At 37.8% G+C, this 11,891-nt stretch overlaps 3 protein-coding genes across 4 annotated transcripts in view; 1 reads left to right on the top strand and 2 right to left on the bottom strand.

Moving 5' to 3' along the window:
• Nucleotide 1: 1 nt before the first annotated feature.
• On the bottom strand, nucleotides 2-3,404 carry LOC143216829 (trans-1,2-dihydrobenzene-1,2-diol dehydrogenase). 2 transcript variants are annotated; one of them, XM_076440307.1, is made up of 5 exons: nucleotides 3,256-3,404; nucleotides 2,067-2,268; nucleotides 1,351-1,642; nucleotides 541-938; nucleotides 2-339 (listed from the first exon to the last, which is right to left on the bottom strand). In XM_076440307.1, exons 2-5 carry the CDS (start codon nucleotides 2,266-2,268, stop codon nucleotides 236-238), a joined length of 996 nt encoding a protein of 331 aa, XP_076296422.1. In that variant the 5' UTR covers nucleotides 3,256-3,404; the 3' UTR covers nucleotides 2-235. The 2 variants fall into 2 exon arrangements, with proteins under 2 accessions (XP_076296422.1, XP_076296423.1); XM_076440308.1 differs by lacking the exon at nucleotides 3,256-3,404 and adding an exon at nucleotides 2,426-2,560.
• Nucleotides 3,405-3,530: 126 nt separating this feature from the next.
• Nucleotides 3,531-10,586, bottom strand: LOC143216834 (glutathione S-transferase-like). Its single transcript, XM_076440317.1, has 5 exons — nucleotides 10,350-10,586; nucleotides 9,207-9,366; nucleotides 8,408-8,575; nucleotides 5,856-5,998; nucleotides 3,531-5,446 (listed from the first exon to the last, which is right to left on the bottom strand). Exons 2-5 carry the CDS (start codon nucleotides 9,349-9,351, stop codon nucleotides 5,279-5,281), a joined length of 624 nt encoding a protein of 207 aa, XP_076296432.1. The 5' UTR covers nucleotides 9,352-9,366; nucleotides 10,350-10,586; the 3' UTR covers nucleotides 3,531-5,278.
• The window catches only part of LOC143216813 (organic cation transporter protein), a 32,151-nt gene continuing 28,599 nt past the window's right edge, over nucleotides 8,340-11,891 (top strand). Inside the window, exon 1 of the mRNA XM_076440271.1 lies at nucleotides 8,340-8,761. The gene's annotated coding sequence lies outside the window, so the exon portion shown is untranslated. The remainder of the gene's footprint in view (nucleotides 8,762-11,891) is intronic.

Genomic DNA, 11,891 nt, shown 5'->3' with positions numbered 1-11,891 from the left:
ATTCATGTGTAGTTCTCTTTTATTACACAACCTTTTTTCTGTGGGCCTACATCGAAAATTGGAAAAATATGTTTTGTAGATCTGTGTTATTTTATTTGATTATCTTAATAATATTATTTCAGACCAATCCTGTACAAAGCATTTTCAGGATTGATCGGGCGAACGATATCATTCTTTATTATTATGAAAAAATTATCGTTTCATCCATTTAATCGTGTTTATATTTTATTATAATTTAGTCTTCGTCGTATACAACGCCAACTTGCTTGCGCAACTCGTCCTCTAATTGTGCGATCAACAGAGAATTACTGTGGGACACCTTTGGACTTTCGATCAAACCTGCAATGTGTAACGATGAAAATGATTAGAAATGCACTTTTTGTAGCTGTTCTGCTGAACGAAAAATGACGAAAAAATTCGTGAACATTCTACCTAATAGCACGCGTAACAGTGAATTATTTCAGAATTTTTGGTTTGCAAAATCAATTTTTAAAAAATCCATCGAGATCCATTCATTCCAAAATAGTGTTGGATACACACCTTTCAGAATGCATTTCCGAGCTTCTTCAGCCTCGTATCTTAATCCAACGCTGTTGATAAAGTTGAATTTTTTATCAGTCTTTGGTAGTGGTGCTTCTAAAACTTTTCCGTTCACTTCCAATTTCGAAGGACACCAGAATTCCGGGATTTTGATCATTCCTTTCGTTCCCATAACATAAGCTTCATTCGGCATATTCACCTTTGAATGGAACAGTACAGTGGCGGTACGATTTCCTTTATACTGCAAACTTGCAGATGTAGAAATATCAACGCCGTCTTCGTTGAGGCAACCGGAAGCTTTTACAGTTTGTGGTACCTCGTGATTATATACTAGACAGGCGAATTGTATTGGATACACGCCTAAATCTAATATCGTTCCGCCTCCCAGCTTCCTTGTGCTAAACAGAACAAATGTCGGTCAGATCAGTGTTTTAAACTTTTTTTTCACATGTTTAAAGGCTGTTCTGTTTGAGGGAGCACAAATTTTGGAAAAACCAAGTTTCAATGTTAGGAATTCACTCGTTTAAAAGTTATGGGCATTTAAAGTTCAGCGACTTTCATAGTTTTTGATAGGTAAGGTGGCTGTTCTACGTTATCGACATCAGCGCGTGCCTGTGCTATCATCTAGCGGCTCCGCTCGTTAAACGACGCCCTTACCAGTCAAAAATCGTGAAAATTGTTAAGCTTTGAACACTCGTAACTTTTGAATCAGTCGATTCCTAACATTGAAACTTGGATTTTCACCATTCTCTCGTCCAAATCGACAGGATTCTATTTTTAAAAAATTAAAAATTTCTTCGAATAACTCACTTAAGCCTGTCAACGTCTGACAAGTTGAATCCGAAGGACACAAGAACCTGATAAACTTCCCCAATACTTCCGGATTGAATCTCCCTCTGGAGAATCTCGTAAGCGGGGAAACATCTGCTCCAAATAGCTTCCATCAAGAACAGTTTTTTGCTCTTTGCTAAGTCAATTAATCCGCTTGCTTGTTTGTAATTCATGGTCAAAGGCTTCTCGCATAGGACGTGTTTCCCATTGTTCAACATCAATTTTGCAATTTCGTAATGCATAGGGTGTATCGCGCCGATGTACACGATATCTGCGATAAGAAATAAAATAAGGTAGGGCTCGACAAAAAATTAGTGAACATTTTGCCTAACGGCACACACCACAGTGAATTATTTCAAGTTTTTTTACTGCAATATCGAAAATCGCCGATGTTACATCGAAGTTTTTAGAGTATCGCGTTTATATTGATATGCTAGTTCCGTTTCGTCGTGATTATCAATATAAATTGTATTCAGATGTTTCAAATTTCGCGAACGTGTGTTAAAAATTGCAAATTTCCAAAAATTCTAGAAAATATTTCGTATCGAAGTTTGGGAGATACCAGTTTTATAAAAATTCAGTAACGAGGTATTGTTGAAACCATTGTTCTTAATTTTTATCAGAATTTTTTATGTAGTACATCATAGATGAAAAAATCTAAATCAATTTTTTATATGCTTCCTGGCTATACTCACCTATATCCTTGTCTTGCGCCAATTTCAAATAACTGTCATACGCTTTTTCAATTTTATGCGTCTTCGAAAAAGTTTGGGCCCGCGCAAGGTCCGTTGCTGCGACCGCGATAACCACATGTTCTGATTCCGGTAGTGTTCCTAAAGCACTTACGAAATCATGGGAGATTTTCCCAGCACTTGCTATACCCCATCGTGTAGCCATCTGTAACCAAACAATTTCAACAATAACAGATTTGTCTAAAATTACGCCACGTGTGTGGGAGAATGTGGTGTGGTGTGCGAGTAGGTTAGGAATGTTAGGGTGGTTTAGGACCAGTGATAGGTAAGGCGCTTTTTCGTGCATGCGCGACTATTCTAACCTCAGACGGCCTCAGTCATGTACGAAGATCGGGTACCTTAGCCGCCCCGCTAATTTTTGGCCCCTGCCATAGGGCAGCGCCAAAGCCGCCATAGTTCCCCACAAACTTCGGACTTCGGACGTAGATACGGTCCTGACGAAACTCGCGCATGCGCGAAAAAAGCGCCTTACCTACCATCACTGGTTAGGACCATGTTAGTTGATGTTAGGACATTTTATTCCGGTATAGTGCTGCCATCTAGTCTAAGTTTTAGCCTGGATGAGAACCTACATATCTTTTTAGCCTAGATGAGAACCTACATATTTCTTAGTCTGGATCAGAACCTACATCAACTTTTGCTTTAGATTAATTCTGTAATAATTATAGAATAAAAAAAGGAATAAATACAATCTAAATACATGTATGCAATGACCACATCCAATCGTTCATCGAAATCTTAATCTTTTTTAATTCCATACCTTCAAATTAAATTTAATATAAAATTTCTAGGTATTATATGAAAAATTTAATATAATAACTTTTACTGAAATTTTTAAAACTACATCTATTCTTGCAAGTCACAAATAAAATAAAAATTTCAATCTCTTTCACTTCTATAAAAAAATATATGATACCTTTAAATTAAATGTAATATAAAATTTATATAACTTTAAATTTAAAATTTAATATAAATTTGATATTAATATTAATTAAAATTCTTCACTTTTTTTAATTGCATAGAATAATAAATAATAATAAATGGTATATATACCTTTTACATATAATATATACGTATGAATAAAAATAATGTCATTAAATAAAGATGCATAACGTATTTCATTATCACTTACTGTATTTGCTATGAGGTATGAGAACTTTTCCACAAAATCAACTCGTCTGCTACACTGCTCACTACACAACTGTCACAGAATCAAGCTCACCGTGCTTAAGTGGCTTAAGTAATCTCCGTAACCTCACGGTTCACGATTACACGAGAAGATTACGCTAAATCAGTAACTCTTATCTCGTCAATATTATTCGATAAACGTAACATGCATATGGCATAACATACTGAATTGTTGATATTGAATCAACTTCATATAGTAATCATTGGTTGACACTATTTAATTAAATTTATTAAAATTAAAGCTATAAATTTTCTTTTACAAAATTACTGTCAATCTTATCTGTTACAAATTTCCTGGAAACTTACCGAACACAACAGATAATTTCACACGTACACAAGATCAGCATTTTTGTGTCGATACTTTAAATAATAAAAGTCTGCTTGAACGATAACGATTAGATTAGAATTACACCATTTCTGAACCACTATATTTATTTGTCCGTTTGTCTCGAGTACAGGAGGAGTGACTAGGCGTGATCCTAAAATTATCCGTGCAATTCTAATTCTAATACATTGAGATTGAACCTTAATACAATACGAAACTTTCTTTTTCCGCAAAATATAAATGTTATTATTTTGCAACAGAATTAATGATATTTCCTACTTTTTAACTACTCTTTTAGAATATGTTCTCTGTATTTCTTTGCTTTTTGTAATTACACGCGATACTCTCGCATCAACAATTTCTGATTAATATTCTGCGTGCTAGAACTATATTTATGATTATCCTGATTTACAGTATACTAAGCGTATTACGTGTTTCTTTCATATACGTGTGGGTAAACTTTTTCTTGCATAATCCTGCAGATTTTGACGATACTGGTTTTGGCTGCCGAAATTTTTGTCTTTTACTTGCGCGATCCTGTAGATTTTGACAAGACAATGCTGGAAATCCAAGTTTCAATGTTAGGAATCCACTGGTTCGAAAGTTATGCGTGTTTGAAGTTCAGCAACTTTCATAGACGTTGACTGGTAACCAGTCGAAAATTCATAAACTCTCGAACCAATGGATTCCTAACAATGAAACTTGGATTTTCGGCATTCTCTCGCCAATATCTACAAGATTGCATTTTAAAAATGTTACGAATTATTGGTACGCTTAATTTTAAACACTCGTAACGCAAACATTTGCAGTCCCCTACCGATCATTAACCTCGATGGGTAAATTAATCATGGAATGATTTATTATAATATGGTCAGTCGGCATTTCTGTAATTACAACGATTCAACATACAATATATTGTTTTGTAACACTTAACCGTTAACGTTTAATCGTAGCTCACACATGATCTCACTAATTGTTTATCTTTTCATCGCTTATCATGTCTTTCCTCCTATACACACTTTTCACATGAAAATAACCGAGGACCGTTCGGAAAACAGAAAATTGAAAATGTCCATTCTCGATTTCCCCTTTTCTGCACCGATTTTGTTTCACTCGTATCTTTTAATAATAATAATTTCCACTTGTGACGCGATCATAGAAAAATAAATGTTTTTACGTGGTTATTTTTTATGTGGAATACAATTATATTTATGTAAGCGACATTCGAGAACTTATATGTATATGTATATTGATTGAGCATTTCGATATACAATTTAACTACATATATGATTTAATTCGCATTTGATCTCATTGAACTTTAATCGAACTTTTAATTAAAATTTAATGTGGCACTCGAATTCTAACGCTAATTGTGACCAAAATGTTCATTGTGCTGTTTCTCGAACAATTTTCTTTACACATTGTTATTCGTATCTTTAACTTATGCGATAAAAACGATTCTGTTATTGCTGTTTTCAGTCTAATTTTTCGGATTAGTTGTTATTGTAATAAAAAGAAAAATAATCTCAAACCAAAAGATTTCTTCGCACATCGATGGAACACATGGCGACACCGACAATTCATAACACACGCACAGTGTGTAGATATGTATGTGCCCGATTTCACCTACAAATGAAAATAGTTAAAAGTCCGTCTGGGGTCGTCTCGCTAGCCAATCAGCGATCGCAGGAATCTCGTGGACTCTTTTCTTCAATGCGCGTAGCGCAGGATAATTTTCTAAAGCGTTTCGGCCGAAGATATTCTCGAAATTATCGAGCGCCACTGCGAACACGAAGTCTGTCCATGTGGTCTGAAAAAAATGATGATTATTATATACGAAGGAATTTTTTTTCACGGCGACCTTGTATTGCATTTGCACATAGTTATAGAGCGTGGAAAAACAAATTCAACGATATGTCGGAACGTATATTTATCATGTACTATAGTGGAGAAAATCAAGTTTCAGAAATACAAAATTTTTCGGAACAATTGAAAAAAGATCAAGTGCAAAGTTCGAGTTCGATCGGATCACGCGGAAACGTACCCCAAGATGATCAAACATTAAAATAATTAATTCAATGCTCGCAAAGTCATTTTTCTCAAATATCTTCGAAACTATACACCGCGTCGAAAAATTTATGATGATTGAATTTTGAACACTGTCGACTTTTAGAAATGATAGTTACGATTTTAATAAATCAAGTGGAACGACGACTCACGGTACATCCGACGGTATAGCCTCCATTCTGGCCAACAGTTTGCTCAAACGTGTTCAAGTAAAACGGTATCGTTTCTCTCAAAAGTTTCGCCTTCCTCTCTTCTTTCTTGAAGTGGTCCTCTTCGGTGCGATACTGGGAGATTACTGAAACGAATCACAGCACACTGTAGATTAACGTTGTAGGGGTACATTAACTTTAGATCGAGGGTGAATTGAGTTAGATCGAATACTATGAAGAACATATTTAGTCCAAATTAATCTGTTTCTCTGTCACGTTCAATTTGCGATGGCACATGATTTTACATGTTACAGATTGATAAATATCCTCTCGAAATGGCTTCTATTCCCATATTACGAGATTCAATTGTGGAAATAGCATAATTAGGGGAAAAAATCTAAGCGTATTGCTGTAACGTGGTTTTTGTCTAGCTCTGTTATGGTAACGATGTAATCGTTCGGACCGTTGAAAGACGAATCGGTCGGGAAAATCGTCGGAGGAGTAACAATAACAAACGACCGTTTGAATCGTAAATGATACCGACGCCGATTATTTTTCTCGTCGGTGCACAGAAAAAAACTATATGCACAATAATGTTATTCAATCGATGTTCCTCGGTATTGTTAATTACGGTTGAAATTTTCTATTTGCTATGCGAACGACGTAAAAAGACGAAATCGAATTGCAGCCACGTGCGCGTACCGATTTCTCGTTCCGGTCGATTTAACACTAACTATAAGTTAGACTATGCTTTATTTCTTCGCTTCTGCTCAACAAATAATTACGGAAAAATACATGAACATCCTATCTAACAGCACGCATAACAATGAATTATTTCAGAATTTTCAGTCGCAGCGGTGATTTAAAAAAAAATCCGAAACATTGAATTGTGATAGGATCCCTAATCTCACCATCTGGGTTAGACTATTTATTTACATACGAATTATGCTCTATTCTGCTCAACAGAAAATTACGAAAAAATTCACGGACACTCTACCCAACAGCACGGATAACAGTGAATTATTTCAGAATTTGTGATTGCGAAATCGATTTTTTAAAAAATCCGGAACACATAAAATTGTGATAAGATCCCCAACTTCACTATTTATCTGGGTTAGAATACGAGTTGTTTCTTCTGATCTGCTCAACAAAAAATTACGAAAAAATTCAGGAAAATTCTACCTAATGGCAGATAACACAGTAAATTATTTCAGAATTGTTGGTTTGCAAGATCGATTTTTTAAAAAAACCGAAAAAATAGAATTGTGATAGGATTCCCAACTTCGCTGTCTGGATTACACTATAATTTATATCTTCTTTTCTGATCGACAAAAATTTTACGAAAAAATTCACGAACGTTCTACCCAATAGCACAGATAACAGTGAATTATTTCAGAATTTTCGGTCGCAGCGGTGATTTAAAAAAAAATCCGAAACATAGAACTGTGATAGGATCCTTAACCTCACGGGTTAGACTACACACGAATTATGCTCTATCTTCCGTTCTGCTCAACAGAAAATTACGAAAAAATTCACGGACACTCTACCCAATAGCACGGATAACAGTGAATTATTTCAGAATTTTTCGGCAATTTCATTCGGATTCAGAATCCGGCAATTTTAATTCCGCACGAATATTGTCTGTATATTCTCTAGAATCGACTAGTTAAAGTTTTAGACAGTGTTCCGAACAGTTCCGAATTCTGAATGTTCCGTCGTTCCGTCGTCCAAGATTTTTCGTACGATGGATGGTCGCTAGAGGCGCTGCGCGGAAGAAACAGCAACGTATCTATGATGACGAGGTAGTGGAGCCTTGCGCCTTGAGACAGTTACTTATATTGGCGCGAAAGTACCGAAACATTCTGTTCCGGACAAAAAAACTTCAGGACGTGTCGTACAAGTTACAAGATATACACAAATACACATGTTATACATTCAGTTTTTAGAATCAAATCATACAAATCTTTTCAAATTCTGCGGGGTGCTCAAGGTACCCCATTTTATTGAGAATCTTACTTTACTGAGGCTGAAAGCAGTGCTTCGATTGAGCCCAACTTTTTTGATACGATGGATGGCCGCTAGAGGCGCTGCGCGGAAAAACAGTAACGTATCTACTATTGGGTAGCAAAGCGGCCAGAGCCCTGAGGCAGTTATATTGGCGGGAATGTATCGAAATAATCTTACCGGACAAAAAGACTCCAGGACGTGTCCTACGAGTTACAAAATATACACAAATACACTTATTATACATTCATTTTTCAGAATCAAATCATATAAATTTTTTAAAATTCTGCGGGGTGCTCAAGGAACCCCATTTCATCTACCCAATAGTAGATACGTTACTGTTTTTCCGCGCAGCGCCTCTAGCGGCCATCCATCGTATCAAAAAAGTTGGGCTCAATCGTAGCACTGGCTGAAAGCGCCACCAGCGGCCATCCATCGCACGAAAAATCTTGGACGATATCGGAACACTGCTGTTAGAGTAGGAGTGGTTACGATTTAGAAATCGATAGTTTCAGAGATTTCCTCTCTGATAGTTTGTAGTTTCCACTCACATTGCTTGAGATCGCCGAGAGTATCGACAAGAACGTCGCACTGCATCGCCTCCCATTCGTCCCTTCCAGTCAGATTGTACTTCCTCGCCAAGTATCTCGCAACCGCGTTGCTCTGGGCTATCTGTTTGCCGTCTACCTCCAGCACCGGTAGCATTCCGTAAGGCATCGCTAAGAACAAATACAGTTCGATGGAGAATGCGGAGCCACGGCGACGATCGATACAAAATTGCACGGCCTTCGAGGCCGTGATACACGGAACATCTATTTCTGCATAGCCGGCCGAATCACAAAGATTTTAATCAACCCGGCCTACTAATGGGACGTCGCGCTGCATAGCAATATCGAATGATCAATGTAAGTGGAAAAATATCATGTGTCTCACGTCATTTTCGATGTTTTACTTTGAACAATTTTATGCGAAGGGCATAGTAGGGTAAGATGTTGAATAGTGATGCTCTGTGAAAGGTTCAAGAAGGTACATATCTCTACCATGCGGATAGATATAAGCTGAGAACGGATTTATAAATTATGCTTTATTTCTACTGTTCTGATGAATAAAAAATTCCGAAAAAATTCGTGAGCATTCTACCTAGTGGCATGCATGACTGTGAATTATTTCAGAATTTTTGGTTGAGAAATCGAGTTTTAAAAAAATTTCCGAAAAATTGTGATGGGATCTCCAACCTTACTATCTGGGTTAGACTATTTACACACGATTTATGCTCTTTTATACGGACTTTTCGAGATATCCGCGATGCAAAAGGGCGATGCAGAGTGAAATTGGATTTTCTCTTCTTACATTTCTTCAGCTCTTTCTGTCGTTCCTTGGGGATCCTCTCGTCAACATAGTCGATGCCGGCGTACGCAAATATGTATCGTATATGCTCGGCACGGCCGCGGGCGTTGAAGTAGATCAATTTGTACGATGGCTGTCTCTCGTCCATTTTTCCTATCGTGATCTGAAAAAGTCAAACAGTTCGTCATGTTGCGCAAACATTTCGCGAAACGTGTCAAGCTGTTAAACATAATACATAAATAACCAACAAAGGACATTTCTGCATATCTCTCATACAATAATAATAGAATGCATAAAAGTTTCAGTATGTTACTAAATGTAGTATTATCAATCATTCGTAGAACGAAATGTATGTCGCCATTGTAGAATGCTGAATCAGCAGAGATCGATGTAATAAAACAATTCATGATGACCAGCGATGGTTTATTTCAATTGTTTAAGTTACAAGTAATTAAAAACTAGAAAAAAAAGGTTATTTACCAAACCAAGAGTCTTTGTGAAAAATTTTAAATTGTTACCCCTACCACAAGGATAGTTACAGGGTGAGAACCGTTTCCTGTATTATGCTCCATTTCTTCCGTTCTGCCTGACAAAAAATTATGAAAAATTTCAAGAACATTCTACCCAATAGCGCGGATCACTGTGAATTATTTCAGAATTTTTGGTTGCGAAATCAATTTTTTAAAATCCGGAAACGTTATAACATTTTAATAGAATCCCCAACCTCAATATCTGGGTTACTCTATGTTCTACATATATGTTTTGTTCAAAAATTCTGAAATAATTCACTGTAATGTGGGCCACTAGGTAGAATGTTCCTGAATTTTTTCGTAATTTTTCGACCATCAGAACAAATGAAATAAATCATAACTCGCAAAGCATCACCCACTATCCTATCACAATCTGATTTCAAAGGAGAATGTACTGGAATATCGATTTTCCGAAAACTTTCGCGAAGCCACGAACGTATGAAGATCCTTCAAGGATCAAGGAAAAGATTCGAAGAGTCCAAAGAGACGCACGTTCAACAAGTGATCTAACCATATTCGAGTGGCAAGGTGCACCTGAAAACCTCGACGACGAAGAAATTACGAAAAAAGGATTCTATTGAACGAACGGTTTGTTGACGAAATGTTTCGAACTCACCGCGGAAGTTCTCGCGCGGAGGTCGGAGGAAGTGAGCGCCGTTGTGCTGGCGATGGCGACGGCGATGGCGGCGGCGGCTGGACCAGCTGGAGAACACTCGCGCGAAGCTCGCACTGACGTGGACTCGCACGCGAAACGGACGAGTCCAGGGTCCTCGTGTTCCTTCGACACCACTTGTTCTCCTGCTCCGTCGCGCGTCACCACCCCTAGCCGCGTCGACCGCGATGCGCAACCTCGGAATATTTATGCCACCCTCTGCTGGATCTGCACCCCACCCTCCCGTCCCCACACTGCACCGCGCCACTCCGCAAGCCTTATCATTCCAAGGAACTCGTGCGAAAATTCTGTTCCGCTGAACGAAAAATTCTGAAATAATTCACTGTTCCGCGTGCTATTAGGTACAATGTTCATGAATTTTTTCGTAATTTTTTGTCGAGCAGAACCGAAGAAATAAAGCATAATTCGTGTGTCGTCTAACTCGGATAGTTAGGCTGGGGCTCCTACCACAATTTTATACTTCTGGATTTTTTAAACATTCGTTTTCCAACCAAAATTTTTGAAATAATTCGCTGCTGTGCGTGCTATTAGGTAGAATGTTCATGAATTTTTTCGTAATTTTTTGTTGATCCGATAGCTCTTAAACAAAAGTAGTTTTGATAGAATTGATGATCCCGCGGGTATTGCCGCGTTAACGTGTTTCCATTTAACGCTATATTCGACGGCGTAAACGACCACGTGAACGGGGGAATGCGTCGAGCACACGTTCGACGTTATACATCGTTATACTCGGGTCGGTTAATTGGTCAGAGCAAGCCAGTTAGTTTCATTACGTTACCTCCATCTTCGTGGGTTTTGCACAATAGAGGCCTCTTCCAACATCGGGGCCACTAGGACTGGATAGAGCCTCTATATCCGAGGGCGAGACGTATCCCTATACTGATCCCAGTCACCCGGAGACTGATTCTCTAACGAGAGAATCACCTCGACTCGAAAAGTCAAGTCCCATTTTCTTCAGGTTTCACTGTGTCACCGTAGGATGACCTTTCTCTTTCTCAAGCTCATGTTTCACCAGACTTCAAGGTCATCGATGTTTCACGTCGTAAACGAAGAAACATCAATAAATTGACGAACATTACGACGGGAGAAACATTCCTCTCAAGGTCACATTTCTCCAGACCTCAAGGTCATCGAAGTATCACTTTATAAATGAACAAACGTCAACAAGTCGACAAACATTAAGACGGGTGAAATATTTCCGTGATGGTCACGTTTCTAAAATTTAGCGATTATCATCGTATTCGACAGGTAAGGTAGTCTTTCTACGTTATCGACATCGCCGTTAAAATTGCGCAACTTTAAACACTCATAACTTTCGAACCAGTGAATTCCTGACATTGAAACTTGGATTTTCGGCATTCTCTCGCCAAAGTCTACAGGATTCCGTTGACAAAAGTTCAAAATTTTTGGTCCCCCAAACTGCAGAACGATTGTCTCTGTGAATGTCTACAGAGAGGACTACATCAATACTACGTCTTCACTGTC

The sequence above is a fragment of the Lasioglossum baleicum genome, chromosome 16 (assembly GCF_051020765.1).
Source record: "Lasioglossum baleicum chromosome 16, iyLasBale1, whole genome shotgun sequence".
Classification (NCBI taxonomy): domain Eukaryota; kingdom Metazoa; phylum Arthropoda; class Insecta; order Hymenoptera; family Halictidae; genus Lasioglossum; species Lasioglossum baleicum.
The sequence above is the reverse complement of the archived record's forward strand: the minus strand, read 5'-3'. Positions and strand labels throughout refer to the sequence as shown.

Coding starts and splice junctions, on each gene's coding strand:
- LOC143216829 (XM_076440307.1), bottom strand. CDS start 2,268: ATGGCTACACGATGGGGTATAGCAAGTGCTGGGAAAATCTCCCATGAT. Junction 1,643..2,066: donor GGCGCAAGACAAGGATATAG/GTGAGTATAGCC, acceptor TTCTTATCGCAG/ATATCGTGTACATCGGCGCG. Junction 939..1,350: donor TCAGACGTTGACAGGCTTAA/GTGAGTTATTCG, acceptor TGTTCTGTTTAG/CACAAGGAAGCTGGGAGGCG.
- LOC143216834 (XM_076440317.1), bottom strand. CDS start 9,351: ATGGACGAGAGACAGCCATCGTACAAATTGATCTACTTCAACGCCCGC. Junction 8,576..9,206: donor ACAGAAAGAGCTGAAGAAAT/GTAAGAAGAGAA, acceptor ATTTGTTCTTAG/CGATGCCTTACGGAATGCTA. Junction 5,447..5,855: donor GCTATACCGTCGGATGTACC/GTGAGTCGTCGT, acceptor CATTTTTTTCAG/ACCACATGGACAGACTTCGT.